Genomic DNA, 19,207 nt, shown 5'->3' with positions numbered 1-19,207 from the left:
ACCCACCCCAACACACATCCACACACCTCCTCATACACCCCAGCACACACCCATATACACACACATATACACCTCACACCAACCCACTTCCCTCATATACACACCTCCAAAACCAGACACACAACAAATCTCCCTCATACACACCCCACCACACCCACCCAAAACACCAGACACACAACACACACCCCTCATACACACACCCCAACACAGACACACACACATACACCAACACCGCTCTCCTAGGTATCCCCCGATACACACAACTCAACACAACATATACACTAACTCCCCGGCACACACACACACACACACACACACACACACACAGAGGAAGCAAAACTACTCCAAAGTAAAACACATTAAAAACTTTATTGTACAGCTCACATATGTCCAAATTTGCATCAATTTGATACATTCCTGCTCATTTTGCAGAAGACAACACTTGCACAATTTCTCTCCGTCTTGGATGGTGGCGGCAGCTTCCCATGCGGGCCCCTGGCCTGCTCTCTGCTTGCCGCCCTGGGGACGGGGCCGGTCACGGAGCGGCCACACCACCTGGGACCCCACAGGTGTTTGCTGCCGTGGGCGCTCGCCGCGGGTGGCTTGGGGCGGCGCCCGTGGACCCCGAGAGGCGTCCCCCACCCCAAACCTCGACTCAGAACCGGATCACGGCTGGTGTTTGACGACGGAGGCCGGGTGAAGGAGGCTGGGGGGGGGGGCCGGGTCGGGCCACAGGGCCGCACGCGGGGCCTGAGGCAGGTCTGGGCGGGGACGTGGAGAGAGCCGGCAGGGAAGGGAGGCCTCCGGGAGGCGGCGTCCTTTCTCAAGGACCCTCGAGGGGGCGTCCCAGGGGCAGCGTGGCCTCGCCGGCCATCGCCCGCTGGCGTCCAGTCCATCGGGAAGGAGCAGGCAGCGCCCCTCGGGACAGGGAAGCTAGAGCGACATGCTAACTCACAGCGACTCAGTCCGCGCCCGCGGGCCACCAGCCGGGAAGGGCGGCCGGTCAGTGCTGCAGCAGGAAGTTGGTGGCCACGTTCAGGTCATTGTTGGACGCTCGCAGGGCCTCCAGGGCGTCCCCCCGGGAGAAGCCCATCTCCATCAGCCGGGCCACCTGCGGGGGAGCGGAGCAAGGGCCCCTGAGGCCGCGCCGGGAGAGCCCCCACCTGGTCCTCAGCCCCGCCCCTTCCAGAGCCCCTTCTCCCAGGCACCGCGGGGCTAGCAACGCCGTCTGCACACGCACCGGCCCGGACACACAGGCGCTCACATGGACTCTCACACACGCGCACACATGCAGTTACAGACACACTCATGCAACACGTGCACACACAGGGATCATACATGCACACATCACACATGCACACGAATGCAGTATAGACAGAGGCGCTGACATACTCATATACACACACACATGCAATTAGACACAACGATACACACAGGCACTCATAGGACTCATACACGTACACTCATGTATGCACACACATGCAGTATAGACACACAGAGGCGCCGACATAGACTCATACACGTACACACATGCAGTTACGGACACACTCATACACACAGGCACTCACATGACTCATACACACACACATGCAGTTATATATACACACACAGGCGCTGACATACTCATACACGCACACATGCAGTTACGGACACACATACACAGGGCCTCACGGTGGCTGTGCGTGTGCATGTGCGTGTGTGCGCACGTGTGTGCGTGTGTGTGTAGGGGACCGCGGGGAGGCACGTGCCCAGTGCTCTCCGGAGCTCACGGCTGGCCCCTGCGGGGCCTCGGCCGGCAACGCCCCTTCCTTCCCTGCGCCCCGACCGCGCTGCTGAGCGGTCCGGGACGTGCCCAGCGCCCCCGTCACTGACTGACCGAGCCGTGCGGGGCCGCGGGGCGGACACTCGGGCACGTCTCGCTCCCCGGGGCTGCGGCTCTGCTCCGCTTCCCCTTCGAGCGAAGGGTGTCAAAACCCCAGGTTTTGGGGTGCTGCTTCCTTCCACAATTCTGAAGCGTGCAGCAGGTGGCCCCGACGCCCCCGCAGGCTGGCTGCCCGCTGGGGGGGGGGCTGTCGCGGGGGTGGGGTGGGCCTCGGCCACAGGGGCACGCCCGCCACGAGGGCCCGGGGACACAGTGACCCTGCAGGGGCGCGGGTGAGCTCCCAGCTACCCTGGGCGGGCTGGGGCGGGGAGGAAGAGAAAGGAGCAGGCCCGGCCTCGGGGGAAACTGAGGCAGGCACGGGGCAGGGCCCGGCTCCCACACAGCTGCCCGCTGGGCTCAAGGTGGCTCTCCCTCCGCTCAGGCATCCCAGGGCACGGGGAGACGGCCAGCGGTGCGGGCACACGTGAGGCCCTGAGTTGGACCCTGGTCCTGGCGGTGGGCTGGGGTCCAGGTGCCCCGTCTGCTCGCTCTCGGAAACCCCCGGATCCCGCCCGGTCCCCACGCCGTGAAAGGGACCTGCAGAGGCGGGAAGGCACGCGGGAGCTGGGCCACCCCCGTTTCCCACCAACCCCCACCCCCGCGTCCCCTTGGCTCCACCCCCACGTCCCCTTGGCTCCACCCCCGCGTCTCCTTGGCTCCACCCCCACGTCCCCTTGGCTCCACCCCTGCGTCCCCTTGGCTCCACCCCCACGTCCCCTTGGCTCCACCCCCAGCCACTGCTGCCCCCCAACGGACTGGACGGTCCGCCCGGGTGAGGCTCCAGGAAGCCGCCCCGACCTGCTCCTCCGCTCTGGAGCCTGGGGGTCTTGGCTCCGTGGACGCTGGGCCCGTGGGGCAGGGCGGGGAAGCAGCCGCACGCCCCTCGTGTCTGCCCGTGGAGGCGGGGACTCTGCCGCGGTGCTGCCCGTTTGCCAGCTCCGAGCCGGGCAGGGAAGGCGCCGCGGAGGCCCAGAGTTCGCGGCTGTGCTCGGACCCCGACTCACCGTCACGGCTCACCGAGGAAGAGTAAATGGCTGTTTGGGGGGCGTGGGGGGGGCCCAGTGTCCCTCCTGGCGGTGCTTGGGGGACCCGACGGAGGTCGGCCGTGCGCAAGGCGGGGAGACCCCGGGAAATGACTCGTCAAAAGGAAACAACACCCCAAAGGCACCCCCTACGCCCCCTGCCACGCCCTCGGGTAGCGACTCAGGTGTGTCTCCGCCCAGCACGGCAGAGAACGCCCCCCCCCCCCCCCCCCCCCCCGCCTCAGCACCTCTGGGCGGTCCTCGACTCCCAGCCCCTGCGGCAACGAGGGGGCGTCACTGCCCGCCCCCCAACCCTCAGGCCTGAAGAGGAGCAGCACAACCCGCGTGCACGGAGACGTGGGGGAGGGTGGGCATGTGCCCCTGCCCAGCACACTGACGTGTGTCTGCATGTGCGTATGTGTGCATGTGTGTGAGTATGCATGCGTGTCACTGCTGAGCACACTAACGTGTGTGTCCAACTGTGTGCATGTGTGTGTTTGTATAGGTATGTGTGCATGTGTGTGCATGCATATGAGCATGTGTATCACTAAGAGGCACATTGGCATGTGTCTGAGTGTGTGCATGCATGTTTGTGTGTGTATGTATACATGTGTTACTGCTGAGTACGCTGACGTGTGTCTGTGTGTGCGTTTGTGTGTATGCATATGTGTCACTGCTGAGTACACTGACGTGTGTGTCTGAGTGTGTGTGTATGCATATGTGGGTCATTGCTAAACACACTGACGTGTGTCTGTGTTTGTGTGTGTATACATGCGTGTGTGTCACTGCTGAGCACACCGATGTGTGTGTCTGAGTGTCTGTGTGTACATGCATGTGTTTGTGTGTGTGTGTGTGCGTGTGCCTGCGTGTCCCTCCCTGCTGGTACACTGCCCGGGCATCTCACGTGTCTGTGAGAGATGTGACCCCTGTCTGTGGCCCCTGTCCCTTCCTGCTTCCACCCAGACTAGCCAGGAAGTGACCGTGCCCTGGGAAGGAGCTGCCTCAGGTCCGAGTGGTGCCGGCTCTAGGACAGGGACTGGGCGTGGGAGGGACGGGCTGGGGGGCGTGAGCAGCTGCTTGACGTGTGGGGGATTCCGAGCACTGGATCCTGCTCTCCACGTGACTCATGGGGGGAGGGGAGATAATTCAGGGCCGGGGCACCCACAGGGCGTGATCCCCGGCCCCCAGCTGCAGGCTGTGGCCCCACTGTCCTGCGCTGTGTCCCAGGCCCTCTGGGGGTGTCCCCAGGCCCCTGAGCTCCGCTTGGGGGGTCCCCTCCACACAGAGTCACTTTCAGGGATCAACATGATTTCCCAACGCTGCCCTGAGTAACATCAAGGTTGCAGAGAAGCCCCCAGAGCCCGGGACTCTCATTCCGGTCCCCGCCTGCCAGTGGCCGGCTCTCATCTACCCAGTCTGCTCGCGAGCCTGACACGCACACACATGCACAACCCCCCACAAACACATGCACACACACGTGCACATACACCTGTGGACAAAGGTTGCGTACGTGTACCCTACAGACATGTGTAATGTAAACATCCACCCCGTTGAGTGTACACGCATGTGTTCACATGCAAGGCCAGCGCCTCCCCGTGCCCTCTCCCTCGGAGCCGCGCTGTTACCTGCTCCTCGGAGACCTCCAGCGGCGGGGCGGTGGGCTGCTCCGGGCGCCGGCCCTCCTGGTCGTTGGCGTTGCGCCGCTGCCGCAGGGGTGGGAAGAGCCGGTTCCAGTCGAGCACGCGCCCCTGCAAGAGAGCGGCGGGTCTTAGCGCACCGACGGCCAGCCCTGGCCCGACACAGCGGCGGGACGTCCCAGGCCCACACCGGGCACTGTCACCGGGACCCCGGGGGAGCAGGCGCAGTCTCCCCGCCGGCCCAGAGCTTCCACCAACAAGGCCCAGGTACCGGGTTCCAGGAGCAAATCCCCAGGCCGCAGGCAGCAGAGGTGCCGGACTGTCCCTCCCCGGTCCCGCCCGCCCGTCGGCTTGGCTGTCGCCCCCACGGTGTGTGTCCGGGAGCCGTCTTGGCGCACCAACAGCCCCGGCCCAGAGACGCCCGGCTGAGTCCCACAAGGATCAGCGCCCTCCAGAGACGCCTCCGGAACCCAACCGTCTAGTCTGGGATTCCGGAAGCGCGGCCGCGCCCCCAGGGACTTTCAGAATGAGCAGCGGACAGTAAACGGGCTGGCATCTGCCCCCGGCAGGCAGGCTGGGCGGGGGCGGGGAAATCCGAGCAAAGCATGATGCCCAGATGCAGAGAGAGGGTACTGGGGAGACTCTGCCACGGGGCAGGGGGAGGGCTGGCGGGGGCGGTGGAAGGCGTGCACTGGTGCAGGGGTGGGTGTTCCGTCATCGTACGGCTGGATCTCGAACACGAACGCTTTGTGACTCCCTCCCGGTGACCCAATAAAAAGGAAAAAAGGTAACGAGGCGTTCATGCCCAAGGCCGTCAGCTTAGCTGGCTGGATAAAGAGCAGCGCTCTGACGGCAGGGAAAGGCAGGGGTGCAGGGGAGGGGCTGGCCGGCCCTGCGGGCGGGTGGACAGTGATGCGAGGGGCCCGGCTCACGGCATCGTCTGCGCTATCAAGCCTGGGGGGGGAGAGGGGGCACATGCCGACCACCCCCCACCCCAGGAGTGGGCCTGGCCCTCACAGCCCCACGTCAGCAGGACGCCCGCCCACACTGCAGCTGGGCAGTACGGGCGCCCCCCGGAAGGGGTGCGGTGCGACCACGACCCCGGCAGCACCCGGATGGGAGCACAGCCCCCAGGACCCCCGTGAGGACCCCTCAGGCGGGCATGAGTGTGGCCCTGGGGGTCTCCACAACAGCTAACAGAGGGAGGGAGACAAACGTCCCTAAGAGGCCAGAGGAGGGGCGGGGGTCAGAGGAAGGGCGCGGGTTAGAGAAGGGTCAGGGGTCAGAGGAGGGTCAGGGGTCAGAGGAGGGGCGGTGTGCAGCTGGCCAGGGGCACCGCCCAGGCCCCGCCCCCAGCAGGAGGGAACGGGGAAGTAGGGAGCACGAGCGCCCCCTGGCTGTGTGGCCAAGGAGGTGCGGGCGCCCTGGGGAGCTGGGGCCCCGGCCCTGGGCCCTCCACGGGCAGGCGGGACGCCCCCTGCCCCTCACCTCGCCCCTGCCCTGGGCTCTCCGCAGGCGGGCGGGACGCCCCCTGTCCCTCGCCGTCCCTGTGCCTTGGCTCTGCCGAGAGCAGACACGGAGTTCCTGTGACCTGGGGGTTGTCCAGAGCCCCGCCCGGCCCCCAGCTGCCCTGGACTCGCGTACCCCGTGCGGCAGGAGAGCGCACAGGGAAGGCGTGTGTGCAGATCTGCGTGGGTGTGAGCATGTTTAACTACACATATGTGAGTGTATGTGGATGCTAATGTCTGCATGTGTAATACCTGTGTGCGCATGTGTGTACATGTATATCTGAGTGTCTGATGTGTGTGTGATGTCTGTGAGTGAGTGTATGTGTAATGCCTGTGTGTATGTATATATCTGAGTGTGATGTGTGTATGTGTAATGCCTGTATGCATGAATGTGTGCATATGTGTATATCTGAGTGTATGTGTAAGGCCTTGTGTAAATACCTAAGTGTGATATGTGCGTATATGTGTAATGCCTTTATTCATGAATGTGTATGTATGTATATATCTGCGTGTGATATATACGTGTAATGCCTGTGTGCGTGAGTGTATATGTATATCTGTGTGTATGTGTAATGCCTGTGTGTATGTGTATACCTGTGTGTGACGTGTGTATGTGTAATGCTTGTGCATGGATGTGTGTGTATGTGTATATCTGAGTGTGATGTGTGTGTATATATGTAATGCCTGTGTGTGAATGTGTGTGCATGTGTATATGAATGTGTGATATGTGTGCATGTGTAATGCCTGTGTGCGTGAATGTGTGTGTATATCTGAATGTGTGATGTGTGTGCATGTGTGTAATGCCTGTGTGTGTGAATGTGTGTATATCTGAATGTGTGTGCATGTGTATATCTGATTGTGATATGTGCGCATGTGTAATGCCTGTGTGCGTGAATGTGTGTGTATATCTGAGTGTGTGATGTGTGTGCATGGGTGACTGTATGTGTGTGAGCTTGAACGTGTGTAAGCATGAGTGTGGAGCATGTGAAGGTGTGTGTGGATGCTGGCTGTGGCCGAGAGCCTGGAGGGGCTCTGTGATCCACAGCTGGGGACACCAGGCAGGCCCCATGGGCCACCGAGTGAGTGGACGGGGCAGGAGAGAGAAGGCAGAGGGACAGGACGGCAGGCTGGGCCCGAACCCCAGCTGGGCCACTGACTGTGAACTCGAGAGGTGACTTCTTTTTTATTTGTTCTTTGGGTCACACCCGGAGATGCTCAGGGCTCACTTCTGGCTCTGCCTCAGGGACCCTCCTGGCAGTGCTCGGGGGACCATACAGGGTGCCGTATGGTCAAACCCAGAGTCCTCCCCCTGTACTGTCTCTCTGGCCTGGGTTTTGCTTTAAACAAACTCCTCTGGGGGCTGGAGAGAGAGCACAGCAGGGAGGGCGTTTGCCGTGCACGCGGCCAATCAATCCCTGGCATCCTATAGGGTCCCCCGAGCACCGCCAGGAGTGATTCCTGGGTGCAGAGCCAGGAGTCACCCCTGAGCATCGCCAGGTGTGACCCAAAATGCAAAAAAAAAAAAAAAAAAAAATCAAACTCCTCCGAGTCTTTGAGTCTTTGGTTTTCTTCTCTCTAAGGGGAACCTTGAGGGCGTGGGGCTCCGGGGCTGGCTGTGAGCTCGCAGAGGGGGGCTGGGGTCTGCTGGAAGCTGGGGACCCCTGAGCACGGGGTGAAGGCAGCAGCAGACCAAGGGGACGCCGCGGAGGGAGGCGGGCACGGCCGAGGCAGGACAGGCCCCGAGCTGCCCCCAGCCAAGGCGGAGTCCGGCAGCCTCAGGTTTGGGGGGTCAGGGGGTGCCGCCTCCGCCCATCCCGGCCTGGACGCGGGGGCTGGAAGTCCTACCTGGACCGGACATGCACGCAGATTGGGGAGGAGCCGGGACACAGGCCACACTGGGCGGGGAGCAGGCGCAGGACGGGCCGGAGGGCGGTGGGCAGAGAGTCAGGCAAGCCCCAGTGGCCTCCAGGCTCCGGTTCGCTTTGTTCTCCCGTTTCTCTGACCACCCCCCCACCGCCCGCCCCAGTCCTCAGCATGGCCGGCCCCTGCTCACCTCCCCTCTTCCCCGATCAGCCCTCGGCCACTCGGTCCTGGACAGGGCAGGGTTGGGGGGGAGGTGGTGAAGGGTGCCGGGACCCTGAGTGCTGGATGGAAGCCAAGAAAGAGGGGAGCTGGGGTGGAGGGGGCGAGGGTCTGAGACCCCTGAACACAGACAGCCCCCCGTCCTGTATGGGGCGGGATCCAGGCCCGGGTGCCTCAGTTCCCCTCATGGCGCCCAGAGGCACAGGTCCCCAGGACACAGCGTCATCTCTAAGGGGCAGACAGGACCCCGTCACTGTAGGGAGTGGGGTGGGGGGGTGGTCTGTCCCCCAGAGCCCCTCGACCTCCCCTGGGTCGGGCAGATCAGTCAGCGGTGGCTTTCGCTCCTGAACCTGGCCACGAAACACTCGGGCCTTCCCGAACCCTGGTGCAGGTGCACGTGGTCCCTCCGCCGTGGCTCCGTCCCGCCCAGGCAGAGACGCTGGGACTGGACGGGTGAGTGCGCGGCTGACCAGGGCCGGCTAGCACGCCCGAAGCGGGCACGAGACCCAGCAGCCCTGGCCCGGCCTCTCCTGCCCAGCAGGAACCCAGAACCCCAAGGCAGTGGTGGTGGTCAAGGGGACCCCGTTATTTGGCGCTTCTTGGCCACACCCGGCGGTGCTCAGGGCTGACTCCTGCCTCTGCACTCAGGGGTCGCTCCTGGGGGTGCTTGGGAGACCGGGTGGGGTGCCTGGGCAAACGCAGCTCAGCTGTGTGCAAAGCCAGCACCTGACCCGCCCCTAGGGGGCCCCCCTACTTACCCTTCCTGGCCCCTTTGCCTGGGTCCTCGAGAGCACCCCCAAGGGAGCCAAGAGCAGGAGTCTTGGGGCGCCATGCGGAGGCCTCAGGCACCCCTCAGCACCTACCCAGGAGGACCCGAAACAGCTCGGACCACTGGGGGCCCCAGGCACTGGGCCGGGGAGGAAGTGACCTCTGAGTGGCCACGAGGGAAAGTTCCGGAAGCATACAGGGCCCAAGGTGCTGCCCTGCGGTCACACCTGCACTCTTGGCCATCCTGTCTCTGCACGGAATGGAAAAAAAGTGACTTTCTTGAGGTCACTGCATGAGTCAGCCCGGGACAGGGATTCAGGGGGAGACTGATCCTATCTTTCTGCGCAGTTCTCTCAGAAGGCCCCAGTGATCACCGTCAAGAGCCCCGAGGCATCACGGGAGTTTCTGAGCGAGATGAGGCTGCAGATAAACAGCCCAGCTGGAGCACCAGTGTCCCCACACCCCGTGTTCGTCGCTCTGGAGATTTTTATCAATGAGGCACCGCGGAGTTACTCCACACTTGCCACTACGCACTTAACCCCCGAGCGAGAGAGGAAGGCCGGAGGGCGAGCCTGGTCCTCAGCTGGCACTGCACCGCAAGGGGACAGGAAGGCCCCAGTGGCTCCCAGGGGCGCCACCCACCCAGGTGGCGGAGAACTTATCCCTCCTGTCAGCACAGCCACACGGGCACACACCCACACATGCACATGCTTACATGTGCACACATGCACATGCCCACACGTGCATATATACATGTGCACATACAGGCACATGCCCACAGTGCACACACATACACATATGTGCACAAACATAAGCATACATGCACACACAAACCCATAAGCACACAATACTAACACATGCACACACATACCCACGTGTCCACACACATATCACACATCCATACACACATGCATAAGCACACATGCACACACCCACACACATGCCTATTCATATACATGTGGACACACTTGCACACGTTTCCACACATATACCACACTTCCCCACCCGACACGTGCCCACACATGTACACACTCCCACAGGTACACCTCCCTCAGACACTTTTTTTCTGATCCCCGGCACCCGCGTCAGAGGCTTCCAGAAATGTTCCTCGGGGTCAGACCTGCCTGTGCTCAGCTGGCCCCCACCCAGTCACGGCGACTGTCCCCAAAGCCCGGCCTCGTGCAGAGAGAGGAGGTTCCTGGAGATGGTGGCGTGGGTGAGGGCACAGGCCGAGGGGGCCTCCCCGTGACGGCTGACATCTGTCCCGACCCATGAACGGGCCCGGGGGCAGGACGGGTGCCCGCCACGAGGCCCATGGCACAGGCACCTCTGCAGACGCACAAGGACCACAGGACACACACACACACACACACACACACACACACACTTGGCAGGGCCAGAGAAACGCCCCCAACTGGCTGTGGGTGACGGTGTGACTGTCCCATGAACCCCTGCGGGTGTCGGGCCGCAAGGTTCTTCTGTCTCTGTCCAACACAGTCACATGTCAGGAGACACAGGCTGAGGGGCCAGGGAGAGGGTCGGAGCAGGGGACTCGGCTTCAGGCGCGGGAGCTCCCGGTCCTGCCCCCAGCACCACACGCCCCCAGAGCACTGCTGGGTGTGACCCCCACCCCCACCCAAATGCACAGAGAACTCGAGCGCACAGTGACACACTCAAGCCCCGGCCCCGAAATAGAAAGCGTCCGGGCCGCAGGCAGGGGTGACTCATGAGAAGCAGATGTTCACTCTTCCCCTGACAACTGTCACCGGGGCGGGTGCAGAGACAAACACCGTCCCTGGCCACAGGGCGTCACCGCGGGGGGAGGAGCGTGCACGGGCTCAGTTCGACAAGCTGAGAAATGACTGAACCCCGTGGGTGTGGAGGCACATCTGCATGTGTGTACACGTATATGTAAAATGTACGCAGAGATGTGTGCACTCACGCAAGTGTATGCATGTGTGCGTGCAAATGTGTGCATGTGTGTGCACACACATGTGAGCGTGTATGCATGTCTCTGCACATGCAGGATGATGTAGGCACGGTGAAAACACGTGGGCTAGAACGGGAGTGACGGGCCATGGGACAGGACACCCCGAGGCCAGGAAACAGCAGTGCTGTCTGCTGGGCTCGAACCCAGGCTTGTGCCCAGGGATCCGACTCTGGGTGTGCAGGGTGGGGCAGGTCTGGGCCCAGGAAGATGATGCAGAGGGAGGCACGCTGGTGCCAGCAGGCATGGAGGGCACGGGACCATCAGGAGAGGGGTCACGGGACGCTCGGGGGTCAGACCCCCAGGAGAGGGTCCTGGAGGGGTGGAACAGGGTGCAGGAACTACACCTTCCCATGTCGCAGGCTCCAATGGCCAAGACGTGAAACCCAGCAGGTGTGGGTGTGGCGGGAGCCGGGGCAGGCAGCGCCCTGCTGAGCTGCAGCAGACCCCTACTCAGAGGGGGGCGCCTCTGCGGGGGCACCTGGAGACAGGAAGTCCCCTCCCACCCAGACCCAGCTTGGGCCGGGGCCTGGACCTGGCCCGGCGGACCCCTGCTCTCCACTCTGCTCCCCAGCTTCCCAGGACAGGTGTGGGGCACCCCGGCCCTTCTCTGCTGGGGTCTCTCCTATTCAGGCCTGGCCGCGGGGGGCCTAGAGGGGCTCACAACCCATCTGGCAACTCTGAGGGGGGCGGCAGGGGCAGAAGTTGGGGCTTCGAACGCTGTGGGCCCTGCGGGGCCGCCTCGCCCCAGATGTGTGTCTGCTCGCAGCTCTAACCGCCTCCGGGTGCCAACCCCACCTCTGCAGCGGCCTCAAGTCCAGCGCCCACCTCTGCAGGCACAGCCTCGGCGTCCACCTTCCGCCTGCCCCCTCTGAGCCCCTTCCGTGCACCCGGATGCTCGGGCGTGACAGAAGAGCAGGGTCAGACCTGCAGCTGGTATCACCCAATGCAGGGCTGGGAAAGCAGGGTAGAAGGGGACACAGGGTCCTCAGGGCCCCGCCCTGCTCAGACACGCCCCAGCCCCGCCCACATGGGCACGTCCCCTCCACGCCCCGCCCCACAAGGAGACACCCCACTCACATAGACACGCCCCTGCGCAGCACGTTCCCAGAGACACGGCCCCGCCCCACCCAGAGACACGCCCCATGCCCCGCCCACCGCAAGGACATGCCCCTGCCCCAGCCCAGGGACACGCTCCGCCCACCGCAAGGACACGCCCCCTCCTGGCCCCGCCCCACCCACGCCGCTCACATGCTCCTGCCGGTTCCGCCGGGCCTGGGCTAGCTGTGAGAGCATGAGCTGCCGGTCCAGCAGCTCCATCCGCTGCTGCCTCTGGATGTCCACCGTGGCGCCCATGCCGATGCGGGTCTCGGTGGCCGGCTCCGACGACGAGAAGATGGGCTCGAGGGTGCAGGAGAAGAACCTGGCCACCCAGCCGGGCACACACAGCACACGGTCCACTTGCAGCATTTTGCTGTTGTAGCAGATGCCGGAGATCTGAAAGAGAAAGAGCCCGTGGGTGCTCACCGTGGGTGCTCACCTGTGGGCAGAGGGCGGCATCCCTGTTTGGCCCAGAAACCCGGCCCCCTGCAAAGACCTCGGGGGCACTGTTTGGTGACCACCGAGAAGTCCCAGTACGCTGCCGGATGCCGACGGGGCTCAGACCCGGCTCTTTCCAGGACGCTGAGGAGGCAGCCGGCACTTCTCCGCCGGAGATGCAGAGTAGCGGCAAGTGTTGAAGAAACAAGAAAAATCCTTGGATTTTTCCCTTATTTAAAAATTTTTATGTGGGCCTGCAGTTAGTGGTGAAAGATTCGATAATTAAGACACTTTCCCACTGTGTGGACCCCTGCTGGCAGCAGGCGTCCAAGAGAGGTGACCTGGCCATACGGAAGTTTCCAGAAAGCTACCCGTCCATGGAGCCTTGCTCTTCAACTCTCCTGCACTTGCGCAGGCCCCGGTGGGTCTGCAGTTGGAGACCACTGCTGTGGGGTGTTCAGAGGGGGCCTTAACCAAGCTTTCAAGTACCGACTTCTAATCTGGGGGATAGGCCACACCCGGGGGTACTCGGGGCTTGCCCCTGGCTCTGCACTCGGGGATCACACCTGGTGGGGAACATATGGAGTGTTGGGGTTTGAACCTGGGCCAACTGCATGCAAGTGCCCTACCTGCCGCGCTATCTCCCCGGCCCCCTTTCTCAGCCTTCACCAGCTGTTGGCAAGGAAGGATTCTACTCGTCAATAAAGCATGGCTATTTTGCACCTCAAGGTCATTAACCTGGCTAAAGAAATTTTAACGATGGGGTATCATTTTCTAGGTAAAAATGAGGATGGTGATTCCTCTGTAGAAACAAAAAAACTACGTTTGTACGTCTAATTTCTAGGATAAGAAATTATTTACCAGGGGCTGGAACGAGAGCACAGCGGGTAGGTGTTTGCCTTGCATGCAGCCCACCCAGGTTTGATCTCCGGGGCCCCAGACGGTGCCCTGAGCCTCCAGGAGTGATCCCTGAGCTCGGAGCCAGGAGTGATCCCTGAGCACAGCTAGGGATGGCCCCCAAACAAAGACAGGTTATTCACGGGCTGGGAACAGCTCACAGGGTTGAGCAATGTGGTGTGTGTTCGAGTCCCAGCACCACCCGGCTCCTTGGCTGTCACTGGGAGCGACCTCCAAGCACCGAGCTGGGAGTAAGCGGCTGCTGAGCCTGTGGGGTGTGTCCCAAGAACCCAATGAAAAACTATTTGTACCGATCCAGAGCCCCTGCCGAGGCTCTCCCGTACAGACGTATCAAGGGTTGACAGAGCAAAGAGACGCACAGGACAGTCCCGGGCAAGGTCTGTGAAGGAGATGCGGGCGGCGGGCAGCGGTGCCCTGGCACGTGCTCATGAGCTGGCGGAGGGAAGAGAAGTGCAGGAACAAGTGTCCTCGGAGCCAGGAGCCCTGAGCACCGCCGGGCGAGGCCCCCAAGCCACACACGGAGCCAAACACAGGAAAGGAGCAAGCCCACAGGCACACGTGTCTGCCGACGGGGAAACGAGCTGCCCTTGCAGAGGGGCACGGCGCCCGAGACCAACCCAGGGGGTGCCGTGGATCCAGGCAGAGGAAGTCGGGGCACACGGGCCAGGCCCACGAGCAGGGGAGCAGACGCGCCGGCAATGGAGGGGGTGGGTGGCAGCTGGCCAGGAAAGAGGACCCGGAGGTCAGTGGGCCAGAGACGCATCCGGGCCTGTGGTGGAGAGCGTGGGCACGGGTCGGCGCAGGAACTGCCCTGACCCCCGAAATCAGACAATGCACAACAACAGGAAACACCCTGCAGGCCCCGGGCAGGGTGGACGTCGGCGTGGGCGGGCTCCCTGGGCTCCCAGATCTCCTGCAGAAAGCGCCACACGTGACCCAGAGGTGCCCGAGAAGGGCCCCCAGGCTCCTTCCACAGCAAATGAACAGCCACGAGCGGCCGCCATTCTCGTGGGCGCCAGTGGGAACCCGCAGTGGCACGGCCACTCGCAAAGGCCGGGGGACGAGGCCTGTGAAATACCCGACGACTCTACTGCTCCCTGGGGGACGGGCCCCGGGGACACGCCTGAAGCGGGGACATGGGAGGATCAGGAGAAGGGACAGGAACGAGAGCAGAGAAGCCTGAGGGAGGGTTTTGTTTTTTTTTTTTTTGCTTTTTGGGTCACACCCGGCTCTGCACTCAGGAATTACTCCTGGCAGTGCTTGGGGGACCATATGGGATGCTGGAATCAAACCCGGGTTGACCACATGCAAGGCAAATGCCCTCCCCGCTGGGCTCTCGCTCCAGCCTTGGGGGAGGGGCTTTCTGCACGACCAAGATTCGTTGCTTAGAACCAGGAATCATCATGTGAGCGACCTTTCCTGGCAATCTGTCCGGGCTGGACTCTCACACACCTGAGGGCCTCAGTGTACCGGGACAGACATCTGCAAGATGGGCTTTCTCGAGGAGACGCTTCTGGGGCAAAGAGCGGAGATAAGGCAGTTCCCAGAGCCCCACCTGCAGCATTCCACCTGGCACCAGCCGTCCGGCCGACACTCCCCGCGGCCACCGGCCCGGCCTTTCTCCTTTACCGAAGTGCCCTGACCCTCAGTTCCCACATTCTCGGCCCGGCAACCCGCGCGCTAGGCGGGCCTCCTGGCAGCCCGACCCCAGGGGAGGAAATCATGTGCACATGCACACGCGTTGTGGGACGACACACACATGTGCATGAGGACATGGGTTATGTGGGATGATACATGCATATAGACATGCAATATGTGGGACATACACGTGCATGTAGATGCATGTGGGATGACACACGCATGTGCATACAGACACAAGTAATGTGGGACGACACACACATGTGCATACAGATATGGGTCAGCCGCTGTGAGAAGCAACATGGGCTTTTCTCCAAAAGAGCAGGAACAGAACTCCCAGGGGGCCCGGGGATACCACTCCTTGGTACCCAAAAAACAAAAACCAGGGGGAAGGAGCTGGAGCAATAGCACAGCGGGGAGGGCATTTGCCTTGCACGCGGCTGACCTGGGTTCGATTCCCAGCATCCCATATGGTCCCCTGAGCACTGCCAGGAGTAATTCCTGAGTGCAAAGCCAGGAGTAACCCCTGAGCATCGCCGGGTGTGACCCAAAAAGCAAACCCCCCAAAAAAAACCCAGGGGAAAAAAAGGTTTGACTAGCAACAAGGGCTCAATAAACCCTCAGACAAGGACTTAATGTCCCGTGGTGAGATATCAGAGTGAGCAAGAGAGGGAGAGAGACAGAGAGAGGGAGAGAGAGAGATTGCGAGAGAGGGAGAGAGAGATTGCGAGAGAGGGAGAGAGCGAGCAAGCACGGGGCGGACTCTTGCCCTTGCACGCTGCCAAGCCCTGGCAGCAACCCCCAGCAGCACACATGGCCAGAGCACCCAGCAATGGTCCCTGAGCACAGGGGTGGGAGGTCAGCCCAGAGCACGGCCGGTGAAGCCCCAACACTCACCCCTTCCCCCAGAGAAGTGCCGGGTGAGGGGACTGTCTCGATCAGGCGGGCACTGACCTGACCGCACAGGGTTCCACACTCAGAACCCGTGGGTTTTATTCTACAGAACGCAGGATTAGAAGAGAGGAGAGTTTTTCATAAAATGCGAAGGGCTAGACACAGGCAGAGATACAGACGTGGGACTTTAGCAGAGCTGAAAAGCAAACCTTGCCAGTGGAAACCTCTGGGAATTCCTTAACGTGGGACGTGTCGCCGGACACCGGAAGATGTTGTCGGGAGGCTAGAGGTGCCTGAGAAACAGCGGATGCTCCAGAGTAACAGGCTCTGGGTTCGGGCACCCCCTCCCTGAGCGTAGGCCGAGGCAGAGGGGAGGCCCAGGAGCGGGGAGGCCCTCTGGCCCCTGCCCTGGTGCAAAGCGCCGGTGGGGGATGACCAGGCCTCGCCACACTCTCCTGGAAGGCCCAGGGGCGGCGAGCGCCTGTCCCGCCTGCCTCTCTCCCGCGGCCAGGGCACGGCCAGCCCGTTCAGCGGGCAGCGCACACCGCCCGAGGCGGCGCAAGTCTTTCCTTATGGCTCTGCCTGGCCCGAGGCAGCGCCAGAGGCACCAGACTGCCAGGCTGCGTCCCTGTCCGAGGGAGCCCAGACTCTCTCTTTCGGTTTGTCTTTTTGGGTCACAACCTGGCGGTGCTCGGGACTCACTCCTGGTGATGCTCGGGGATCACTGCTGACAGTGCTCGGGACTCACTCCTGGTGGTGCTCAGGGCTCACTGCTGACAGTGCTCGGGGCTCACTCCTGGTGATGCTCAGGGATCACTGCTGACAGTGCTCAGGGCTCACTCCTGGTGGTGCTCAGGGATCACTGCTGACAGTGCTCAGGGCTCACTCCTGGTGATGCTCGGGGCTCACTGCTGACAATGCTCAGGGCTCACTCCTGGTGATGCTCGGGGCTCACTGCTGACAATGCTCAGGGCTCACTCCTGGTGATGCTCGGGGATCACTGCTGACAGTGCTCAGGGCTCACTCCTGGTGATGCTCGGGGCTCACTGCTGACAATGCTCAGGGCTCACTCCTGGTGATGCTCGGGGCTCACTGCTGACAGTGCTCAGGGCTCACTCCTGGTGGTGCTCGGGGATCACTGCTGCTGGTGCTCGGGGGACCTCCTGTGTGCCAGGTAAGCCCCCTCCCTGCCATACTCTCTCTCTGCCCCCGGATACTGTATGTTGAGTCAGCCCTAGGGAGACCAGTGAGCACCTGACGGCTGAAGGGAAAGCAGGCTGCAGGCCGGGCCCTTCACATCAGGAGGAGGAAGCAGCTGCCCATGGGGCAGGTTCTTCCTGGCCGGCCCCTGGCGCTGTGAGCACCGTCCGGGACTCTGCCAAGGTCTGGATCTGGGGCTCGTGGCAGAATGGGGCCTTCCGGAGCGCGGGGCTCACCTCAGGGGCGGCAGGGCCTGGGTGTCGGTGCGTGGGGGCCGTGGACGGGCCTCAGCTGGCCGCCCGTGGCCTGCACGCTAGCACCAGCCGCCAGAGAAGCCCGCTGAGAGCCAGGCCGGAACCGGGGGGGGGGGGCGGCACCCTGGGAGCGAGGACCTGCTTCGAGTCTCCGCGCTAGGACACCGAAGTGCTGAGCCTGGAGCTCGGCAGACAGCGGAGAAAACAGCTGCAGTGTGAGGTGCGGGGAGCGAGGGGCGGCTGGGAGAGGAGGACCAAAACTTCTCCAGCCCAGTGGAGCCCAGGGCTGAGGAGGACGGGGCTGAGGGGAGGAGGGGACTGAGGGGAGCAGGGGGCTGAGGGGAGAAGGGGGCAGAGGGGAGGAGGGGACCGAAGGGAGGAGGGGGCTGAGGGGAGAACGGGGCTGAGGATGCTGGGCTGAGGGGAGGAGGGGGCTGAGGGGAGAACGGGGCTGAGGAGGCTGGGCTGAGGGGAGGAGGGGGCTAAGGGGAGGAGGGGACTGAGGGGAGGAGGGGGCTGAGGGGAGGAGGGGACTGAGGGGAGCAGGGGGCTGAGGGGAGAAGGGGGCAGAGGGGAGGAGGGGACCTAAGGGAGGAGGGGACTGAGGGGAGAACAGGGCTGAGGAGGCTGGGCTGAGGGGAGAGGGGGCTGAGGGGAGGAGGGGACTAAGGGGAGGAGGGGGCTGAGGGGAGGAGGGGACTGAGGGGAGGAGGGGACTGAGGGGAGGAGGGGGCTGAGGGGAGGAGGGGGCTGAGGGGAGCAGGGGGCTGAGGGGAGGAGGGGACCTAAGGGAGGAGGGGACTGAGGGGAGGAGGGGGCTGAGGGGAGGAGGGGACTGAGGGGAGGTGGGGGCTGAGGGGAGGCCAGGGCTGAGGGGAGGACAGGGCTGAGGAGGCTGGGGCTGAGTGGAGGACGGGGCTGAGGAGGCTGGGACTGAGGGGAGGAGGGGGCTGAGGGGAGGAGGGGGCTGAGGAGGCTGGGACTGAGGGGAGGCCGGGGCAGAGGGGAGGAGGGGGCTGAGGGGAGGCCGGGGCAGAGGGGAGGAGGGGCCTGAGGGGAGGCAGGGGCAGAAGGGAGGAGGGGGCTGAGGAGGCCGGGGCTGAGGGGAGGAGGGGGTTGAGGAGGCCGGGGCTGAGGGGAGGAGGGGGCTGAGGGGAGGACAGGGTTGAGGAGGCCGGGGCTGAGGGGAGGACAGGGTTGAGGAGGCCGGGGCTGAGGGGAGGAGGGGACTGAGGGGAGGAGGGGGCTGAGGAGGCCGGGGCTGAGGGGAGGCCGGGGCTGAGGGGAGGAGGGGACTGAGGGGAGGAGGGGGCTGAGGAGGCCGGGGCTGAGGGGAGGCCGGGGCTGAGGGGAAGAGGGGACTGAGGGGAGGAGGGGGCTGAGGAGGCCGGGGCTGAGGGGAGGCCGGGGCTGAGGGGACGGCACAGTTTTCCAGGGAAGGCTCAGGGGATCTGGGTCCCGTCTGCGCCTGGACTCTGGGCCGGTCGCGCGAGGCCTCGTGCCATTATTTCTGCGCCCACAGGACGGGGCGGATGGGGCGCCGGCCTCAGGCCGGAGGAAGCGTCCCCTCCCGAAATCCACCTCCTGTCGCAAACAGGATCCCGCTGCCCACACTGTCCCAGCAGCGCCCGCCTGGGGGAAAGGCAGGGCACCTTGCGGGGTGTGTGACGCCGCGTTTCAAGTGGGGGCAGGCAGGAAGGGAGCCACAAAAGAGCCACAGGCGCCCTCAGCACACAAGGCCCCCCCCCCCCCGCCCCACTTCAGGGACCCGCGAGTCCTCTGTGGCCTCCTGATCTCACACCATCAGAAGGTTTGTTTGTAAAGCTCTAAAGGTCCCCA

General features: G+C 63.3%; 1 protein-coding gene across 1 annotated transcript in view; it reads right to left on the bottom strand.

Annotated features, from left to right (window-relative positions):
- Positions 1 to 350: 350 nt before the first annotated feature.
- UBAC2 (UBA domain containing 2) overlaps positions 351 to 19,207 on the bottom strand; it is a 95,638-nt gene continuing 76,781 nt past the window's right edge. Inside the window, exons 7-9 of the mRNA XM_055121819.1 lie at positions 12,177 to 12,422; positions 4,569 to 4,691; positions 351 to 1,111 (exon numbers count right to left, since the gene is read on the bottom strand). Coding sequence (XP_054977794.1) covers positions 1,004 to 1,111; positions 4,569 to 4,691; positions 12,177 to 12,422 — 477 coding nt within the window. The 3' untranslated portion in view covers positions 351 to 1,003. The remainder of the gene's footprint in view (positions 1,112 to 4,568; positions 4,692 to 12,176; positions 12,423 to 19,207) is intronic.

The sequence above is a fragment of the Sorex araneus genome, chromosome 1, assembly GCF_027595985.1.
Source record: "Sorex araneus isolate mSorAra2 chromosome 1, mSorAra2.pri, whole genome shotgun sequence".
In the NCBI taxonomy this organism is placed as follows: Eukaryota; Metazoa; Chordata; class Mammalia; order Eulipotyphla; family Soricidae; genus Sorex; species Sorex araneus.
This window is presented reverse-complemented; position numbering and strand designations above follow the sequence as displayed.